At 35.0% G+C, this 22997-nt stretch overlaps 1 protein-coding gene across 1 annotated transcript in view; it reads left to right on the top strand.

Moving 5' to 3' along the window:
• Mtpalpha (monolysocardiolipin acyltransferase Mtpalpha) overlaps positions 1-22997 on the top strand; it is a 53774-nt gene that overhangs the window by 4473 nt on the left and 26304 nt on the right. Inside the window, exons 2-6 of the mRNA XM_067264857.1 lie at positions 3115-3153; positions 4292-4362; positions 11887-12020; positions 13553-13691; positions 15639-15758. Of these exons, the coding sequence (XP_067120958.1) occupies positions 3115-3153; positions 4292-4362; positions 11887-12020; positions 13553-13691; positions 15639-15758 (503 nt within the window). The remainder of the gene's footprint in view (positions 1-3114; positions 3154-4291; positions 4363-11886; positions 12021-13552; positions 13692-15638; positions 15759-22997) is intronic.

Genomic DNA, 22997 nt, shown 5'->3' with positions numbered 1-22997 from the left:
AATTTGTTGGTCAATTTAGTAATATTTAATGAGTTACACAACTTTTTAATAATTGTGCTACGAGTCCAAAAACTACTGTTAGTAGTGTTTCAATGTACTTAATAGAATACATTATAATTTAACTTTCTTAACTTCTTACTAAAGTTATTTTTATAGAATACATTATGCTTGTTTACCCCTCAGTACCGCTTACTAGCAGTTTAAGTGAAAAAACAGCACTTGAAACACCTTACTTACACCTTACTTGCAAGTGTTTAAAGTGCAGTTTTTTCATCTAATGCACTATAATATCATTTTAGTTTCCATGGTGAAAGAGTGACACTTCTTGAATATCTCTCTGCTGCTAGATATACTATTATATTTTGGAGGCATTTTTTAAGCACTAATCTTAAAAGTTTGTAAAAATTACAAACCATAGCAAAAATGCCATTACTCCAATGTTACCAACTTTATTATCACCTCACAAGTAGCAATGGCACCTTGGAATAAGTGCAAAAACAAAAAATGGCACTGTGCAATAGAAATTAACCCAAATGAATTATTTATCAAAAATTTATCATTGGACAAAGCCTGACTTTAACACCACCCCATGAGTGGTAAGCAAAGTTCAGAATCTGTGCAAAATTTAAATTTCAGACTTATGGTTAAATTATTCATAAGTTGAATGTTTGTAAGTAGGGGAGTTCCTGTATTTGTTTAAAATTCAGAATTAATTTCTAATTATTAATCTTAACATAAAATGATGGCATAATCATCCATAATTCAGATCAAATTTTATAATACAATTCTAGCATGAAAGTAATTTGGCTTTTTACATGCCTATGATAATCATAGGATAATTTAATATTATGTATTAATATAATGTGATGCTATACTTTTCTTAACACAAAATTCATATAATTATTTAACCTACATTTTTTTTGCCAGTTGAATTCGTATATTTTTATTAATACTTTTGGTCTCTTTTAGAAACTTTAGAAAACTTGTTTTATTGTTTATCATTTGTCAAGTTCAATATCTTTTGATAACAAATTTGCATAGACATAGTGAACAAAAGGTCATCTTTTGTTATCAGTCTGATTAGTAATCATTCTTGAATCATTTTAAAAACTTTAAATTTTGTTTAGAAAATTTATAATCCAACATGATCTTAGAACATCTTATTCTACTGGAACCATATTATTATTTATTGATCTACGGAACATTATTCTATTTTAATGCTTGCCTTTATTTCTTCCATCTTTATTTCCATACATGCATTTCAGGAGTTCTATCTCCCTTCATCAATATGGTATCTATATACATAATTTGTTTTATTATTTATTAGAACATTTTTAGTTTTACAATATACATCAAATATTTATTTGTCTCCTTTTATAAAACAACCTTGCATTCAAGATCTTTAAAAAAAATTTGTCATTTTTTTTTTTGCCTTTTACAGCTAATGTAACTTTTTACTGTTTTTTTTACTTTATCACTGTCTTGATCTTTGATTAAACCAGGTATTCATTTTGGTAACAACTATTGATGAGTTATTGTTTAAAAATGCTTGAAAATCCCTAAAAATATTTTTCTTACCTATTTGGTCATTTCTTAAAAAGTTTTGTAAACTTAAAAATTATTAAGGATCTTTCTTTGTAATTCAGTTATGAATTGTACTCCTGTTGTTATCTTTCTTGTACAGTGGTTAATTGGGTTCTCTAGCTCTTGTTTATCGACTTCACATTTGCCCCTCTTTCCAATTCCTTCCCCTTCTAGGTGGCATTAATATTTACTAATTTATAGGGATTTTTTGATCACAATTTCTTTCCAGTTTGAGTTTATTTCTATACTTCTATTATTATTTTGATTATTTATTAGTTTTTGATGTACAGTACATACATACTTTCTTTCTTTAAATTGAGATTTGGTAATTAAGTTCAATTGAAATAAAAAAGGTTAAAAAGTTTTAAATCAGTGTAAGTTCTGTAGTATTAATTAATTTAAAGAAAAAAAAAAATCTGTTACAAAATTTTAGTTGAAATTTGGTATGTGTAACATCAGAACTGTGTTAATTTCTAAAGGGGAAAAAGATTGGAAGTTGGAGATCAATCAAAATAATTTACTTCAATTTTAAAGAATATTTCTAACATTACATTTGAATTAAATTCAATATGAAGTAACCATAAATCTTGAATCAGTTTTGTCAGATCATTCTATTAAAGTTGATCTAGGAACTAGTTAATTTAATGATGCAAGCAATAAACTTTTAACAACAGGTAAACTTGAAGAAACACTAACATTTTTTACCCTTTTTAAGTAAAAAACCAATACAGGTATGTAGCCGGCATTATTTACATTTAAGAAATATAAAAATAAATATGACTTTTACAAAGAAAAAACTTTGCATTTTGTCCTTCATATTTTTATATTTCTATTTTTGACTCTGTTAATGGATCATCTTCATGCATGAAGAGACATAGGAGGAATATCAGAGTCAAATAGGAAAAATAGTGAGTAAGCAAGAGGAGGAGGATTATGATATTAATAATTGTCCTTGCATTATTTTATTATTTATTTTCTATGTACAGTATTTCCATTTCTCTGAGTTATGGGTTCCAAGCCCCTGCAAATGCTTGAAACTATAGATAATGATTGTACAGCTCTATTAAGCAAAATAAGATATATAAGTACTGTAAGTGCTATAAAGAGACTGACTGTGTGTGCTGGAGACTGGGAAAACAGTTGACAAAGGGATGATTCATGATGCTGACATGCAGAATTTATGAACTCAAATTTTGAATTTCCTTATTTAATGTTTTCAAACTCCTTTAGACGGTATACTCTCCTTATCTGTGGTGGATGAAACTGCAGATAAGGAAGGTATAGTGTATAGTGAAGTCTCTGGATTAAATTATATAATGCCAAATTTCCTAATATCTAATTATTATTAATAGCAAATTTATAGCACAATTAATTATGGTGATCACTTGAGTGAATTTCTGGATTATTGTTGTTTATTATATTTTTATTGTGACTAATTTGATTATAGTTAATATTTTGTAATTAAAATTTCTAAATGTTAAGATTGTTTTCTTTATAAAAATTTCTAAAAATTAATTTTTTTAATCTTAGGTCTTGTCAGATCACAGTTTTTAACAAATATAATGAAACGTAAGTATACCGATATGAATATTAAATTTAATGAATATAAAAATTATATTTGTAAGTTATAAAATTTACAATAAATTAACTAAATGTAATTATTTAAATTTTCCAATTATATTTTATTTTAGAAATGTTTTTATTGCCAAGATATTTTTATTATAATTTGAAATTTAGCAATTAATTGTTTGAATGTAATAAGTATTGCACACACTTTTCATGATACTTTATTTTTCTCTATATTTATTTATATTTAATAATATAATAGTAACTTTTTATAAAATATACATTAAAATATCCTTAAAAATATTACTGTAAGTATTGTTACAGGAAATCATTATTATAGAAAAATATTTATTATAAGATTTATTAAATTTTTAATATAATTGTAAAAGATTTATGATTATATTGAAAATTGTGTAAGTACATTGTTGAAATCTAGTGCTTGATTTAAAACAACAGTATCACAAATATAGAATCTGTTGTATGTATAAAGATTGTTTATAAAATTCCTACTTATTTCAGAAAAATAATGGATAAGCTTTTTAAATTCGATTACAAAATAATACAATAATACTCCGAAGAATACATTTATTGAACTTTTAAAAATAAAATTCATAAATATGATGCCAAAATTTCATAGACATTGAATTGTCTAACTCAAGTTCACATGATGTAGCTCTAATTGATGTATGTCATTCTTCTGTAATATTATTTTGAACTGAATTTCCTATATTCTCTAATATGTGTGGATATCTATATCTTCATTTATTATTAACAGATTGTGTTATTTTCAATTTGCCTATTGTCTTGACTGTAGGATCTGGTTTGTGAAATTGTTTCAAACTTTAATTTCATTACCTTTTTTTTTATCCAGGCTTTACATTGTAACCACTATCATATGTTGCATATTCATCTTCAATGGAGATGAATATGCAACATATAGTGGTTCACAATAAAAATTCATAAAATTTGATCTTTTTTCTGAAATAGATTCATAAACCTTCTTGTATTTTATTACTTGTAAATTACTTGTTAATTCTAAACAATATTTGCATAGATTAGTTTTCATAGTTCTAATATTTGTATTTATTTAAAATTCATTATTATGATTATTTATTTATAAATCATTATTTTTACTTAATAGGTCATAAACATATAACTTTAGAGAGGAGAAATGATGTGGCTGTTATTAAGTTCAATTCACCAGATTCTAAGGTAAATTCAATTAAAAGATTATTTTAAGTTATCCCTATATTTTACTATCAATATTTACATACCTCATTGAAATGGCAGGTTAAGTTTCAGAATACTACCATAAGGTGAAATAGCCTTCACACATATAAAAACATCTAAAACAGAAACAGCCTTTTTTTTTACCTGTTAATGAAAACAACTTAGATGTCCAAAAACATACTTACAGTATCATTTAAATGTACTACAGGGTGTTTCACAATGTTTTGACAATTTCAAAAGTTGAATAACTCCCAAACTAATCGCTAAAAAAGTTGAAAATTTTACACAAGGTATAAAATTTATTCAATTTTACTTACGAAATGTTACATTGGACAAATGACGACCATTTGCGGCTACACAAGACTCGAGGCGTTTCGTCCAGCTTTTGAACACATTTTTCATGACTGCTGTAGGAATTCTGGAAATTTCATCTCGAATTTGATCTCTTAAGTGTTCCAAGCTTCTTGGCCGATTGGAGTACACTCTCGCTTTCAAATAACCCCATAGGTAAAAGACTGGTGGGGTTAAATCAGACAAGTGAAGTGGCCATTTGAAACAAGCACGTTTGGAAATTATGCGATTGCCAAAAGCTTCATGGAGAACTTCAAAGGTCTTGTTGGCTGTGTGGCATGCACTGGCAGTTTCGTGGAAGTCTTTTACCCAATTCAATATTGTTCCACAAGCAGGAATTGGATATTGCGGCTAAATCTTAAAATGTTTACAAAATTCGTGTTGCATGCACACGACAGATTCGCTGACGCAAAAATAGCACTCTACCACAAACGCACGATGTTGCTTCGACCAGTATGCCATGATATTATGTAGTAACCTATATGAGATGAAAGTTGACAGTCTGCACTACTAATAGAGGGCGCCACCGTTGCTGTATCTCAGTTTTAATGCGAGTTATTCAACTTTGAAATTGTCAAAACATAGTTGTTATTATACAGGGTGTTTCACAGTCTCACCAGTTACCACCACCTTGTTGTTGTGAGAGCTCAGTAATTCTGATGAATCACAGAGCTATGCCTGCTGTAACATCTGCTCCTGCTAGGATCACCCATGTCAGTGAGGTCTGTGGGGAGAAATGAAGCCAAGAGTGACTGAATCCACATCTATGGTGATAACATGATCAAAGTGTAATACCAGCTTGAACATTGCCTGGGTTAACAAGGCCTGCACTCTTGAGTTAGGCAGAGGCTCATGTTCAAAAAATATATCGGTCTCTCTTGGCCATCAGTGGTGAAAGCAGCACTGATCAAAGTATGGCTATTGCAATGCCCACACTAGTTTTGGGAAATCAGCCTAATTTTGATATTTCTGAAACAGTTCAGTCACAGACCACTAAAGCAAGTAAACCATGCTAATGGATGAAATGGACATCAGAAATGAATGAGTTCATCATCCATACTTACTACACCATCACATAACACGAAACAGATATGACAGCATACAGACAACAGTTACATCATTTCACAATAATATCCTCATCTCACAGTCACTGTACAAATGGTTGTTGATCAAAAAAGAACAATTATACATAACAAGCTTACACCACATACAACACTAGAATGCATCAAACAACAAATTTCAGAACAATTACATCAACAATGATCACATAATCCTTCAGGATCATCAAGATACATGCATTGGCAATACTGTTCCTACCACCACTGTTTTTACTGATGTTGACAATATCAATAACTCATTACCTAAAATAGATTCAGGTTTAATTCATACTCTCTCTCTCTCTCTTTCCAGGAAGCACTCACTAGATTTACAAGCATTGACCCTGCATAATGGCCATGCATTTCCAAAATCTAATAGAGAAAACTCTGTACTATGTGAACACTTACATATTACTAGATTGCACTCATTTTATTTCTGCACTCTGACATTCATACACTAGTCTATGCTGGTGCAGTCACAATAGTGGCTAAAACTGCATCCACAGACAGAAGCACACAAATCAAAAACACTTCAGAAGCCTGCCTGGCAAAGAAGAATAGGAACACAAATAAACAATAGACAGCAGTTGGCAGACTGACACAATATACTAATAACAAAAATATTTGAAGCATCCTTTCTAGATGCTTGAATATTTTAAAAGCTTCCATTGGTTGTAACTTGTTGACATCAAACACCTTTTTTAATAATTTAACCTGGTCACAACATGCTGACACCCCCAGCTCACTTGCAAACTGGGAAAGCACTGTGGATAGACTATTTGTATGAACATTGTATTTATGTTTCCTGAGCCTTTGGGTTAACAATTTTTAGTGGCACCTATGTATGTATGTTAACTTTCGACCAAATCTATCATTTCATACTGGGACTAAGTTTCTATCTATAGAATATTTACCATTAGCTAGAAGCCTAATATATAGTCAGGATTACGTGTATAAGCTATTCTGGCATATGAATGCCAGAATAGCTTATACACGTAACCTGACTATAAGGAATTACGTTAAGACCAGGACATATTAGCATGTCTTATTGTATTGAACAATTTGAAAAAAAGATTTTGGATACTTAATGGAAGAAAGACCATTTGTTCTGTTTTACAGACTTGTGTTGTTTTTAGATGATAGTCTATGAAGAATAATATTTCACTATAAGCAAAGCATTACATGTATAAGCTATTCTGGCATATGAATGCCAGAATAGCTTATACATGTAACTGCTTTGCAATGTTATTATATGTAGAAGTCAGCCTTGGATTATAGTCCACAGCTATATATTTCTGAAGTAAAATTTCAGAAATATATAGCCTGAGGTTAGTTTCATCTCCCAAATATGCTGTTGTAAGAGCTTACAGATTAATGTAACTGGACAGGCCCAGAAATTGCATTAAAAGAGAAAAATGTAAAATTTGTTAAGGTCAACAGTAAAGAAAACAAGATGTATAAGTGTCGAGTCGGCAACTTTGATATCGATGCTCATAAAGAGTATCAGGAAAAACAAAATTTTAGATAAAGAAAATTTAAAAGGAAACTATTAAAAATTTAAGATGCAGTTTAGAAAGCAAAATGAAACTAGAAAAATGATCAAAAATAAGCGTGGGTATCATAGTCAGCAATGAAACGCAATCAGAGTCTAAAAGACAGTGTCAGATAGACCATCTCTAGCCGACCTTTCCTGCAACCAACGTGGAGCTCCATTTACACCTGGAGATGGGTAGGAGACCAATTAGAAAGTGCGGAAGAAAAGTCTGTCCAATTAACAACAAATTGATCTCAAAAAACTTATAAAAACTTCAACTTCAAGGACAAAGGATGGCTTCCTCTAGTCTACCTTTTATGTTTGTTCACCTCCGTTCGTCATACTTCTGTTCATCCTTTTTGTGCTGTCTCTCCCGATTACGAACTTTAACTCAATGCCATTCCAGGGCCCCTCTTACGTTGGATCAGAACAAAAAGAAAGGCACTTTCAGAAGACAACTTACAAAGCTCAGAACTTCAGGACCTTGATAAATTTATGTAATCATATTTGTCAAAAATAAATGGTTTGTTTGTGAAACACTTGTCTTTTCTGCCTCCTCAAAACTGCCACCCACATAGGTATAGACCATAGCTATCCCGACGGTTGGGAATAAACCCCCCCATTTTGGCGAACTTACATATCTAGTGGATTGAAAATGTGATGAGCAGCAGCTAAAATTAATTTCCTTGTAACCTTTTCGAAAACACATTTTTTAAATTCATCACATTTATTCAAAGGGTGTCATTACTTTGGTCCCAAGTTTTTCCTAAAACATTTGTATCTGCTATACAGTTTAAAGTAGGATCTGCATACTTCCACCCTCTCAACTCAAGCATTCTTTTGGCAATAACCTTTAACTTTTTTTTATGTTTTTATTTTAAAAATACATAAATTATTTGTTTGTAGGACTTTCAAAATACACAACTAATTTGTTTTTTGAATTTTGTAACTTATGGTTGAACCATAACTGCCATTTTTAGCAGTTATAGTTCTACCATTAGAACTCAGTTTTTTCTTTAATTTGTGTTTTAATACATTTTTAACCTGAGACAGACCTCTGAACAAGGTCAAAGACATTTATTTTGATTAAACTAGTGCTGGAAAAGTGTGTAATGTGTAGTGTGATTAGTAGATAAAGGAATTATTAAAGCAAGGACAAATGTGTATTGGAAAGATACTTCAGAATTTAGAATGCCTGCAATATTATCTAGGAAACATACAATTGTTAAAAGGTTAGTGATGGATGAACGTTAAGACCAGGACATATTAGCATGTCTTATTGTATTGAACAATTTGAAAAAAAGATTTTGGATACTTAATGGAAGAAAGACCATTTGTTCTGTTTTACAGACTTGTGTTGTTTTTAGATGATAGTCTATGAAGAATAATATTTCACTATATGCACCTCCACCAGCTGATAGTCCAAGATGTTACTGTTGAAGATTGTCTTTCAATACTTATGTCAACTTAGATGGAAGGATGTCAGAAATATTAACTGTTCAAATGATTAGTTAGTCAGTTGTTATGACAACTAGCATGGAAAAAAATTGTGTGTTTGAATTTGAGAAAAAAGTTTGAGGAGAGCTGTTAAAAAAGTGAGAGTAAATCAAACACAAGTACACTCCACTTGAATACACTCCCAAGAAATAAAGCACCTGTGGAGAATGGATAGGATGTTTAAGTCTGAGTCTGTTGTCCTGTCTTCCATTGGTGCCATACTACACAAAAAATCAAGAAATGTTAAACCTTAATAGAAACATACATTGCACTACAGAAAGCTGCAATATTGAATATGTGTCATTCTAGGAAGATTCTAGACATTGACACATATACCAATAACACAGAAGCTTAATGTTACACTTGTTTGGATAGCTATGCCTTGACTTCAGTCTGGCATAGCACTTGGCACCAGTATCAGCTGAGCCTGACACTTACATTTTTTTTAATACAGTCAACTTGCATTAATATGAATCACTAGGGAAACAGTAGTTAGTTTGCTTTATCAAAAGTTTGTATTAAGGAGTTTTGGGGTCAAGGACAAACCTGTATAATTTTGGTGTTAAGTCTTAACAGACAATTAAAACCTCTAAAATATTATATAGTATTTTGAATTAATTTACTAAATAAAATTAAACATTAAATTTATTAACAAAAACAAATTCTAAATGATTTTTCAAATCAAACAAAATGTTTAAGTACAGAATGGTATATCAGAGTGGTTAAACAAAACAAAGCTAAAAGAATTTGTGATTTTTTTTTTGTTGAAGATTATTTGAAAAAGTAGAAAATACATTTTGGCTCCAAAAGATTAAAAACAGAAGCCAAATTTGGCATCATGTATCCAAACCTGGCACCACTGTATGCAGCCCCTTCCAATTTTCAAACTAGCACATGTTTGTGTAGAACCACATCTATTTAGTCTAAAGAGGCGAGTGTCCTTGAACTTTTAACTCCTATTTTCTGAGTATGGTAGAATGGTCTGCTAAAACCAGATGTTTGAATTGCTCTACAATTGGAGATTGAACCCGTCTGCTTAGTAGGAGTAGAAAATTATTCTACTCAAAATAGAACATTTATTAAAGCACCACTTTGCTTTTTACACTTTTCAATATGAATAATAAAATCATTATTAGAAATAGTTATTTCTTGGAGATTATGAAAGTAATTTACAGTTTGGTCTAACAAATTCTGATAAAATTTTTGTTCATTTTATTGTGTGAAAATTAACATTATAACAATGGTGTTTTGCCAGGGTAATGATAAAATTCACTTTATTGGTGTTGGTTTTAAGGTAAATTGACTATACAGTATATTGTTATTGAAAAGGGTCATATTAGCATAGCAATGTAAGGTGAAGTGTCTTAAAGTAAGATATGCACATATAGTCTAAAATTATTAAGCTTTTATTAACTGTTAGATTAGAGTCAGCTATTTTAATTTTTATAAATAATACAGGGGCATAATTGTTAATCCAAACCAGTTGTTTTTAAATTAATTTAATAAATTTTAGATGATTTTGAATTGTATTTAATAATAACAAATTAATGTGTGTGAAATATGTATTAAAAAGAATAATAATAGAAATCTTTTGTAAAATAGATTAAATTTACATTTTTATAAGATTTCTAGTTTAATTAATGAACAGATTAATGATTAGTCAAAACTAATGAAACAGTAAATTAAAAAAATAAACTACTACTAGAAGTTTCAACATAGCACTTAAAATCAAATGCAAAAATTCAAATAGTTTGCAGTCTGATATAGAAACTTTGTAATCTTAGTATTTAATAATAATTTTAAAAAATGAGAGATTTATGAAATTAATGTAATTAAATTAAAACTACATGTCTGTAGTTCTGATTTCTTTATATATATATCAGTAGGTTATTACGTCGCGCGAGCGGTCACGTTCGGAGTAGAGGTGAGTTGAGAGAAACGAGGAAGTAACTCGGGATCCCCTTTAACTAGTAATAATGATTTAATATTAACAAAAGTAAATATAGTATACATGGAACCGGTTGTAATTGGGTCAATCAGGGAGAGAGAGTTTACAAACGAATCGCAGGTTGATAAATACCTGGTTATGATTCTTGCTATGATGCTGCCAGATAGGTCAAACAAAAGAAAGTTCTTGGTTCTTGGCAGTCCTTCATTCAGATGCACTACAGGCAGTCTGGAAGGTAATCCGTAAGGAGGAACTTGACGAGGGTAGAGGCACAGGTAATAATATTGGAGGATAAATCCACAGGTATTGATCGAGGGACTTGATCTCGAAACTGGCGGCGACTTTCATGGATTTACACCCCTTTGGAATGGGAACTGATAACGACTCTCTGAGTTTGTCATCACTCCCCTTTTTATTTGCACCTTCTTGTGGGTTTTTTCCATGAGGTCAGGAGAGGGTCTGGCGTCCAATAGTTGAAGTTTTTATCGAAGGTTCTGGGTGTCACACTGGATGTGTCATCTCTTCAACAAGGAAATGTGGAAATTAATTTTATGGGTTTAACTTTTCCTTTTGCTGGAATGATGATTGAAATTTATGGTGAAATTTTTGTCTATTTGCCGCTCACAATTTGACATCAAAAACTAGGTTTGACTGTGCTTATTATTGTATCAATTTTAAGAACAGAAGCAGCCCATCACTGATTGAGTGAAAACCTAGTGAACACTGCTAGTTGGCCATGGGTTTGCAACAGGCTGGCTGCATGGAGTTTTCTGGGTTTTCTTTGCATTTATAACAACTAAATAGGAGCCACTTTCCAGCAGACCATTCTCCTTGGCAGATTGCCCATATCTTGCATTGCCATATACAAGAATACAACAAGAATTTGCATATTCTCTTTATTCTTGTAGACTGTTAAAATTACAATGAGATGACATAAAGTTTCTAATATTAAATAATAATTAACTACTAATATTTGTTATTTTGTTTATATAAAATAAAATAGAAATACTATAAACAAGTATTTTTACTTCCAGATTGTAATTAGAAAATAATTATATAAATTCAAAATTTCTTTTCAGGTAAATACACTTTCTGAAGAAGTTATGAATGAAGTAAAAGTATTAATGAGGGAGATATGGAATGATCCTAAGATCAGTAGTTCAGTTCTTATTTCATCAAAGCCAGGATGTTTTATAGCTGGTGCAGATATTGGGTACAAAATTATATTTATTTAACATTTAATAATATATTCATTTATTAAGGAAATTCCTTTCTTAAATTTGAGTATAACACCATTTTATAAGTTTTATTTCTGTTTAACTCTAATTTATGAACTTCGATAATACATATGCAGCCAATAAGTTTGGAAAGGTGCTGGGAAATTTGAGTCAATGATGAATCCATTTAACAAAACAACAAATAAGATTTAATGAAATGCATAAATTGAAAATACACCAAGCGATCCATAATAAAGCTTACTTAACTCTAGATTCTAACCGCATGAGAGAGAGTTTGACCTAAGTTCCCAAGTTTATACTACCTTAACAAATTGTAGATTGACGTTGTTCTGTTATTCTATCTTCTTTGGAAAGTTCATTTCTATAATTTCTTAGACTACTCTTCTCTTTACACAAGTGATAAGTCTTGATTCTCCTACTTGAAATATTTTGCCTTTGGGAGAATAGATTTGGTTCGGACTTAGGATGAGGCTTCTGGAATCCCTCATGTACTTTAGCGTTGAAAGTTGACGGTGGACTCTTAACTGATATTTCGGAGAACTCCAGGTTTGCTTCTACATTGGGAGAAAATTTTGGTCAGACTCCTCAATTTGAGTGCGAAATTTGATGATAATCATCCGTTTTATCCAATCAAAATAAAGGATTTTCCTTATGTAACCTGGACGTTTGGGTTAAAATCTAGGGAACAAAATCTTGGATGACGTTGAAATTTGGTGATGACAGCGATGATAAAAACTGTTGAATTTCTGTTTTAACAGAAAGGGGGGGTAGTTCCTCCCTTTTACATTAGCAATAAATTTATTTAGATTAATCCTTTCTTTAATGAATAGAATCTTCAGTTATTATAATTAAATCCACGTATGATAGCATCAGTCAAAAAGTATTTCTTAAATGAAATATTTGATAAACATTGGTTTTAAAGATGGGGGATGGAAAAAAAATAAAAGATGAGTAAGTTCCGTTATCATTGACAAGGAAGTTCCAAATGGAAGCGTCCTTTCTTACACAAGATTAAATACAATATTTGAAATCTTAGAAAATTTGCAAGAACAGATTAATAATCCTTAATAAAATAAAAGAGATAACCTTATTCTCACAATTATATTTATCTGTGTTCTTTCAATGCTTTTCAATTTTAAAAAACTTCTTACATATTATTGTATAGTGCTGTATAATTGACTAAGGTGCCACCATTTGATGAACACAAAATAAAACTTAGTGAAAATGAGCTGCCAAGGGGTATGCAGTTTTCCGGTGGACAAAACACCCCTAAAGAAGTATCCACAATGGCCATCCGATTATGCAGCAATATTGCAAAAAATGTGTACTTCTACAGGGTGACTATGTTGAAAAGAGATAGCAATTAAAGCTTTCAGTACTTTTTAAGAAATAAATTCGGAGACCTCAGATCTTGAATGCACTTCATGTCTAATTTTATTTTGATTTATTTTACTTTAAAATGGAAAAATTTTGAAATAATTTTTAATAATTTTTAAAATACTTTTAGGATGTTAGAAGCTTGTAATACAAAAGAAGAGATGACTGCTTTGTCTAAGGAGGGCCAAGAAGTTTTAGATCAAATTGCTTCAAGTAGAAAACCAACAGTTGCTGCTATCATGGGTTCATGTTTTGGAGGTGGTTTAGAAGTGAGTTTATTATAACAATAATAATTATTATCTAAATATATAAAATTACATGTGAAAATTACGGTAAGATCCATTGTCGGTGCATGAGATGAGGTTGGTCTTTAGCTTAAGATAAATGGGGCAAGTGCTACTGCATGCATTATAGTTAACCTCCATTTTCCTGTCTAGGAAACCAGTCTGACAGGAGTGATTGGTCCTGAACCTTTCTTCATTCTCTTCTGTGTCCTAAACCTTCATAAAGTTTCAGCCGGTGATTCGTGGCTGAGATAAAACAACTTCACAACAGTGCTTTATGCACCAACATCAACATCATAATGAAAACTGTATGTCAGCGCCAGCAACAGAAAAATTCAGAAATGAGCTGTTAATCATACACCCTGCATTTTATAAGACTCAGATTTGCACAATTTCAGTAGTTTTCTTGAGTTCAGCCCCCCTATTGACAAAAATTTAAACTATTTTCTTTTTGTTTACCCAAAAAAATCCCCCTTCATGAGAAGAACTTTTATGCAAACTGCATTCAAATATACTAATTCTTTCAACTTTTATGAATTTTTAAACTATTTACAAACTTATGGGACACCCTGTATATAAATTTTTATAAGCTGTTATAATTCTATTTTTTACAAATATCAAAAGCAAACAATTTAATTTATAACATTGACGTCAATAACCTATAAGCAGTCACTAGTTTATAATGATAAAATGTTTTTTTGAGATAGTATACATATCATTATTAGATCAAAATACTTGATTGATATAATGTTGAGATGTATACCATCTCAGAAAGCACTTAATCACAATAAAATAGTAAGTCTTTCTTGGTTTGTGGTGTTGAAATGAGATTATGCAGTCATTTTTTGCAAAGATTAATTTCTTATGAATATTCAACATAAGATATTATTAGTATTATCAAGAAAACTTAAATATACTGAAATGTTGAAAAAGTTTGAATTAAATTAAAACTTGTGGAAAATATAATTATATATTAGCTCACAAATCATATAAAAAATATAATTGTTATCATATTTGTTAAAATCAATTGTAGAAAATAATTTAGAAATTGTAATTAATTTAGTCACTTTATCAAATCTTACTCCTTGTTCTGGTATATTTTACAGTGGCAATTTTAAATTTTTCTTGAAATATTAATTTTAAATTTATAATTATAATCTAGAGTACAGTGGTACCTTGTATTTTGAATGACTGTAACTTCAAATGTTAAATTTGACAAAGATTTGCTTTGTAGATTGAAGAGCATATGCAGTGAAAAAAATTTGTTGGAAGAGTAAACTGAATATGTTGTACACCCATCGTATTCAGTTTATGCTTCCAATGCTCTTGCTCTTGTGTTACAATTGTATGTTTTTAGCAATTTTTTTTTTGTGTGTTTGGTCATATTTATTGTGTAATTTGTTGATTTTTTTAACAATTTCTATCTGCAATTTTTCTTTGTTGACAGCTTCTGGGCACTCCCTTTTGTATCTTTTTTGTATTGTTTAGTTCAAAATTTTTCCACTGGAACTTTTTAAACCACATTTGATATGTTTGAAAGTTTAATAGCATCTTTCCTATACACATTATGAACTTTTTAGTGTTTATATGGTGTTATATCCGTTTTGAAATCCATAAAGCATAATATTTTATCTGAAGGCATTTCAACTTGATTTTATTCAAAACAAAATGTGAAGTAAAAAGTTTAAAATAAGTTTCTAAATGAAGAATTCAATCTCACATCAGTAATAATGTATATTTATAACAGTTTAACACACTTCTATGTTAAATAACACAAGTTCAAGTCTCACTCTGGACAATCTCTTTTCTTCCAGAATATTCTAAATTAATTCATGTTTAATTAATAAATTTAACAAGATGGTGGCTTAACTGCCTGTTAACAATAAGTTTAAATTGTATATAATGAGAAATTTGTATTTTATTTTTTTGCAGGTAGCGCTTGCATGTCAATACCGTATTGCAGTAAAAGATAAAAAGACACTTCTAGGAACTCCGGAAGTGATGTTAGGTCTCTTACCAGGTGCAGGTGGAACACAAAGATTGCCACAGTTGGTATGTATTTGGTAACATTTTAAAAATTATACTAATTTGTAAAATAAAAAAAAATCTAGTAATTTAATAGTCATAAACAAACTTATGAAAGTATAAATATTTTTCTGCCAAATATTTAAAATTCTACAAGGAAAACTTTTGTTGACAACAAATATTGTATAGAATATTAATTATAATCTATATTCTGACTTGTTCTAAAAGTAAAAAAAAAAACATATTTGAACAGTTAAATTTTGGATGTTATGTAATTACAAATTACAAAACATAATAGAAGAAATTAACTTTAAAGAATATAAAAATATACAGAAAACATGATGATTGATTATCACCTCATATGATGTAAATAAATATAACTATCAAATGAATATATATATCATTAGTTGATCTTTGATTCAGTGGAGTAACATCGTACATCGTTAGGAAAGGGGGGTGAAGCCCATGCTACTCGTAGGTATTGCACGGGGGGAAAATGGAGGAGAGGACAAGAAGAGGATGAGAGTGTAGTAAGGGAAGAGGGAAATGTAAAGTGAATAGGAAAGTTTGGAAAAAAGTGGGCGTCTGGCATCGCAATTGTTTACAAAAGTAGTACAAATACAAGCATAATACAAGCATAGTATAAACATGATACAATTGAAATAAACAGAATATATAGGTGCCACGATATTAAGAACAGAGTAAAACATTACAAACAGTACAGAACAAATATGGAATGCAGAGTATCACGTTACAAAGTACAATACAAAATAATATGAAGTATAAAAATGTCAAAAAAAATACAGAGTAAGATACCAAGAATTTTAACATAAATTGCTAGTACAGAATAGAGAACAGGATGTTAAATACATTGTGTCGAGAACGTCGGTGGTACAGGTAACAAATAGTGTAGGCAATATATTAGTACAAAATACAATGCTTAGGGGTACAAACTAAGAATACACACAAAAGGAGAAACACACGTAAGTACAATATGTACATAGATGAAGGGCCTGCCGAACTTGGAGCTGACGTCCCCTGGGATGAGCCTACTGATGAAAGTCTGTCATCGTTGGAGGAATTTACCTGTTGGGGACTTGGCGGGTTGACTGTTGCAGCTGGGGAATGTTACTTACAAAGTTTGTGAGGCACACAAAAAGTTTCTTGTTGTCGATGAAATCTTGGAGACGACAGGGCCAATGAAGACCCTCAAGTAGTGCCGTATCCCGAAGCTGCTTCCGATGGGCTGCAAGATCCACGCACGCAAAGATGAGGTGGTAAGGATCATCTTCCTCCCCCATCCCACAGCCGCAGAGCCCATCCCCCTTGCCGAGAAACCTCAGCAGGTAGGAACCGAAGTTACCATGGGCCGACAGCAGTTGGGTGAGGGAATGGCTCGAGAGGAAGTGTCGGTTGTTAAGTCTGCTGTTGACATTCGGGATGAAGTCATGAGTCACCCTCCCCGTAGTACTGGAGTCCCAATCTTTTTGCCAGAGTCCAATGAGAGTCTTTTGGATAAAAGTCGAGATGCAAGAGACAGGGATAGCCTCGTAACTGTAGCTGTTGGCAATGTTGTTGGCTTTCTTGGCAACCAAGTCAGCCCGATCATTACCCGGCACCCCAGAGTGCCCCCGAACCCAGTAGAAATTTAGCTTTGAATAGCTGTTAATGTCCTTAATGAGCTGCAGGCTTTCTTCAACAATCGGCAGTTTTCTGTTTTCTTTCTGTAGTTGGTAGAGGGCTGTCCGGCTATCACTGATAATATTGATGGTCACCTTTCTAAAGTTATCTCTGTTGCCGTTGATGTAACGGAGGGCGCGTAGGATCACGTACGACTCCGCTTGAGCGATGGAACAATGAGGCTTGAGACTGTAGGCCGCTTGCCAGTGCAGCGTCCTGTGCGGGTCCACCAGGACCACCGAAGCCCCCACCTTGGTGTTAGTCTTGGAGCCGTCAGTATAAAAGTTGACCCCGTATTTCGGGGTGACAGGATTGATATAGATGTTGCTGTCCATGGTACAGGCGGGGTGTGGATCCTTAGGGCTGTTAATACGGTCAATACCGTTCGTGGTAATATCTCTGTTGATGTGGTCTAAAGAGTCAGAGAGCTTCAATTTGGTGAGGAGGTTTTGCCTCTGGGTGGGCATGGACCCATCCTTCTCCAGGAGCAGGAGAGACTTCTTGATAAATTTCCCCAGAGCCACGAGATGGACTGGGAAAAGCCCAGCGATGGCCAAGAGGGCGTCGGTGGAAGTGGTACGGTATGCCTTAGTAATAGCAATCAGGGCGGCCCTCTGGGCCGAAAGAAGCTTACGCCTATGGTGCACCTTAAGGGTGGTGTACCCCCATTCTTCGGCTCCATAAGTGAGAATGGGTTCAATTACTGCCCTGTAGATAAGAGCACTGTTTTTTGGGCTTAACCCCCAGGTGTTCCGAGCGATGCTGCGGAGGGTGTTGCTGACTCTGACGGCTTTGTTATAGACACAGTGAATATGGTCAGTCCACGTAAGCTTGGGGTCAAGGGTAAGCCCCAAATACTGAAGGGTGTCCACACATTTAATTCTGCAACCCCCGATCTTGATGGTGGGTTTCTTCTTAAGGATGTTTTCTTTAGGAAAGACCATGCAGCTACTTTTTCTTTTGTTAACTATCAACTTGTGATTAGTGCTCCAACTTTCAATTCTTTCCAGGAACTGGTTGGCGTAACTCTGAAGCACCTCCTGGTTTTGATGCGAGAACAGCACTACGGTGTCGTCCGCATAGCCCTGAATATAGGGACTCCCCTCGGACTGAGAACTATCAGTAAGTTCAAGGAGGCTGTCGTACAGGATCGTCCAGAGGAGCAGCCCAGATTTAGAGCCCTGGGGGCAGCCCCGGTTGATGAAAGTGCAGTAAAGGGTGTGACCCTGATTGGTGGCCCACACGTGCCTGTCAGTAAGATAACTCCAGACGAGATTATAGAGGTTTTGTGGGCAGTTGTCCTTGCCCAGCTTGTACAGGATAGCCGGCCACCAGGCGTGATTGAATGCACCTATATAGTCTATAGACACCATAAGGGTGTGCTTACCATTCTGTCTGGCAGTCCGAATGTAGTTGAGGACTTTTTCTACAGCGTGATGTGTGGACCTGTGCCTCCTGAACCCGAATTGGGCCTCGTGGAGAGCATTGCGGGATTCCAGATGGTGAAGGATCCTATTTCCCATTAGGGAGTCAAGGACCTTACCAAGAACAGAGAGCAGGGAAATGGGGCAGAAGTCGGAGACTTCAGCAGGAGTGTTGTCCTTCTTCTTAGGAATGAGCCTGACATCCGCCTCTTTCCAGTCCCTGGGAAAATACCCCTGGCTAAGGCAGGAATTGAACAACACCAAAAAGGTTGTAGGAATTGCCTGATAGGCATGCTGGGCCATGTTCGTGTTAATGGTGTCCATCCCCGGTGCTTTCTTTTTCTTTAGTTGGTAAAATTCTTTCTTGATCTCTCGGGGGTTGAAGGGGCAATCCATAGTGTCACTCTGATAGTTATTCCCAAACTCTCTGATGAGGCGCTGCTTGTCGCTGTCCTCCGCTGGTTCATCCTTTGGGAACAATTCATCAAAAATAGCCCTGTAGGTGTCGTGTGGGTTGTTGGTGTAACCATCCGGGGTCCTGATGGTGTCCGGAATGCCGAGAGTTTTGCGCTGTTTAAAAATGGCGTAGAACGGGATGTCCCAAGGGCTCTTTTTTCCAATCTCGGTGCACAAATTCCTCCACGAAGCAGACCTGGCCCTGTTGATCATGGTCTTATACTCCCTAAAAAGGACAAGATAGTTTTCCTTGTGTGTTTGCTTGGAAATGGGGTCCGTGCAGCGTTGGAATATTTTCCTGGCCCTCCGGACCCTTCTCCGCTTGTCAGAGAGCTGTTGATTCCACCACGGAGCCGAGGGCCGCTTTATCTTGATTTTGGTAGAAAGGAAGAAGGCCTGCTTAATGGTGTTATGAAGGTGCCGAACCACTAAATCAATTTTCTTGGTGGAGTCCAAGTTACGAAGGTCACTCGGGTCCCACAAGAGTTTGACAAACTCCTCGAAGCTGCCCCAGTCAGTTTGGTTAACAATAGTCAGATTTTTCTTACACTGTTTGTAGTCCACCCTGGTGAGAATATAGGCATGGTCGCTCGTTGAGGTGCAGTCCATAGTGTAGCAGTCAGTGTTCAAATGAGCGAGAGAACTATTGCCGAGGACGAGATCCACCCAGCTTTCTCCGTGGCTATTGGAGAAGGTGGGGAGACTGCTCGAGTTTAGGGAGACAAGATCCAGCTCAGCCATGAGACCGATGACATTCCGACCCCTCGGGTCCTCCAAGGGGCTATGCCAGATGGGCGACTTCGCGTTGAAGTCCCCACACACCAACTTGGGGCCCGGAGGGAGCCCCTGGTAGATCTCCTTTATGTCCTGCAGGATAGGGGCAATGTCCTCAGAAGGAGGACAGTAGGCATTGATAATGTGCAAGCATGAGGCACTGAGGTCCACACTGATGGTGGTGATGTATGAAGTGCAACCCTGGGTGAGGACTTGGCAGTTTACGTTCCTGTTGTAGATAGCGAAGCCCGTGAGGATAGCTTCCTCGAGCCCGCTGCCCGTCAGGGTGTGTCCCCTACCAAGCAGGGCAACCCTCCCTTTACGGGTGTAAGGTTCCTGGTACACTAGAATATCGATGTCGTGATCTGCCACCATTTGAACTGTGGCTGAGGCCGCCGCTTTACATTTCTGTAAATTGATTTGCAGAATGTTTAGCCGATCCTTGCTACACTTGTCATTGTCGTTGAACATAACGACAAGAGAAGAGCCGTTTACAGAGAGAGAAGCCGAGCTAGTCATATTGGGTCTTGTTAATCTGTATTAGCTTATGCCGTTTCAGTCTCGGGCAACTTCTGTCAAACGCATTGTGATCAATATCCACTTTATTGTGGTCAGGGACTTCTTTGTTGTGAAGATGACAGTTGATACACTTCGGATCCCTAGACAGATATGGGCATTCCCTAAATTTATGCCGTTTGGTACAGTGGCTGCAGCGTTGCCTCTCCTCGCATCTGTAGGACGTGTGCCCGAAACCGCAGCAGTTGAAACACCTGATTACTGGTAGATAATCGTCGACTCTGAGAGACAGCCACCCCACGAAGATACGACCGCTCTCCATGACGGCATTCCTGATGCTTGGGGGAACCGTCATTATAACATGTTTGGCCTCAGTCTCCCCCCGTGGGTTGAAGCTACGGTCGACTTTGGCATGTTCAAGGCATTCCTCTTTTGTCAGAGACGCATTGAAGCTGGAATTTTGTTCGTAAATATTTTCTAAGAGGGATTGGACTTCAATAACTTGGGGCACATTAATTATAATTATCTTGGGCTTTCTCTTACTTTTTTGGGTGGTCTTTAGTCTGTGTTTAAGAACCGCACTATCCTGTATTGCCGTTTGCAGTTTGTCGATATCACTTCTATCCGTGGTCTTAATGTCGAGAGCCCCACTTGGAAGGGGGCGGACTTGAAGAATTTTTACACCCAGCAACTTTGGCTTAATATTGGCCTGAAGGAGGTCCATTATTTCCTCCGGAATGAGTTCCTTACCCTCCTGGTCGGGAATCGCCGATACCGTAAGACAGTGGTCGGTTTTATTGGGGTCCATCAAGCCACCCCTGTTCACTGAATTGGCCGCGATTAGTTTAGCAGTAGTACTCCTAGGACGAGTGTTCCGTTTGGCCATTTCCGAGTAAGAAACGCGGTGTTCCGTAGTGCGGGGAGAGGAGTGGAGTTTGGCCGCTTCCCTAAGGGCAAGGACCATCCCGAAGATTTGGTTGGCGACCGCGTGAAGCTGCACGGCCGCTTCCCGAGCCCGAGTACGGTCGGCCACCTTGATCGTACAGTTGCTTTCCATAGGAATGGCACTGAGGATAGACTCCAAACAGTTATTAGCAGCAGAGATGAGCTCCTCCTCAGCGAAGCTGGTATTCAGCGGGTCACCCATGTTGGACAGCCAAACGCACCACCAAAAAGCAAAGCTGGAAGAGCGAAACCGAAACAAACAAAAGCGCACCTAATAGAAAACCCCACTAAAAGACAGAGGGTAAAACGACGGATCAGACGATATATAACACGAATGTGTGCGAGGCGCGAGTCCCGGGAAAAGCGACAGCAACCACGCCGAAAATGGCCGACAAAAGGAGCCGACCCGGCCACGTGCAGAGGTCAGCGACCTTTGGTTTCTTTGTTAGGAGCGAAAACAAAATCGCTCATAAAACGAAAACCAGAAGGCCGAGACTGCCGAAATATACAGCACAGGAAGGTAATAAACCAAGGATGGAAATGCCCGACCTTGAAGAAAACCGGCGGCCCGAGAAGCCCGCACGGCGGCCCAAAACGAAAACAACAGCGGTCTCAATAAAAGCGGAAGCGTGTCTGTAATTGCTGATTTTCTTTAGTTTCTGAGGAATATCTAAATAGTAATTCACCAAGCAAATTTTTGTTGATTGGATCTTTAGACAGGGTGGCTTTCTCCCATAGGCAAAGGTCCAATGGGAGAGAGCCATTCTGATCTTTTTATGAAGAATTGTGTTCAAATAAAAGTACCACTTGAGAGATTATTCTGCTTGGTGTTAATCTTAAGTATATGTCAACGTCCCAAAGCCTGATGTATTGATATTAAGCCAAACAATTGCCATTAATAATCGGGTTATTATTATGATTTAAAAGTGGGTAAAGTGATAGCTGGCTGAGTGCCATAGTGGAGGAGTACATAGGCCACAGGCATAGGAGTCGTCCCAGCTAGCACCATAAGTAACCCTTGTTGGTTATATCTAAATTTAAATACATCTAGAAGCAAAGACTTGCTCGCAGTATGGATGGCATAACTGGCAAGCACACTATGCAGTAAGCAGAGGTTATGGGTTCAAGCCCTATTCCAGGCTAGTTCTTTTCTTCAAAAATGTTCTAAATTATTTAATAAATTATTATAATTATTAATTCAGATAAGAGAGATTGCCTAACATCTACCTCTAGTACCAAATTACTTAGATTCTAATTATTAGTTACAGCATAATAATAGCGATGGCGATAATTAATGGTGATCATTTGGTTTAATTAAACTTAACCCATTTGCTCCCCACCTGTTTATTTGGGGCATATCAAAAGCACCCAAGGTGAAACACCTGAATTTACTTGCTTTATTTTAAAAATTTACTAAAAATTTAGTCTTTGTCAAAAACATGAGAAAAAATTCAGATATATAGTATTCTTA

Source organism: Centruroides vittatus, unplaced genomic scaffold, assembly GCF_030686945.1.
Source record: "Centruroides vittatus isolate TY-2023 unplaced genomic scaffold, ASM3068694v2 contig_1048, whole genome shotgun sequence".
Taxonomy (NCBI): Eukaryota; Metazoa; Arthropoda; class Arachnida; order Scorpiones; family Buthidae; genus Centruroides; species Centruroides vittatus.
Note: the sequence above shows the minus strand (reverse complement) of the source record. Positions and strands in the feature narration are given on the sequence as shown.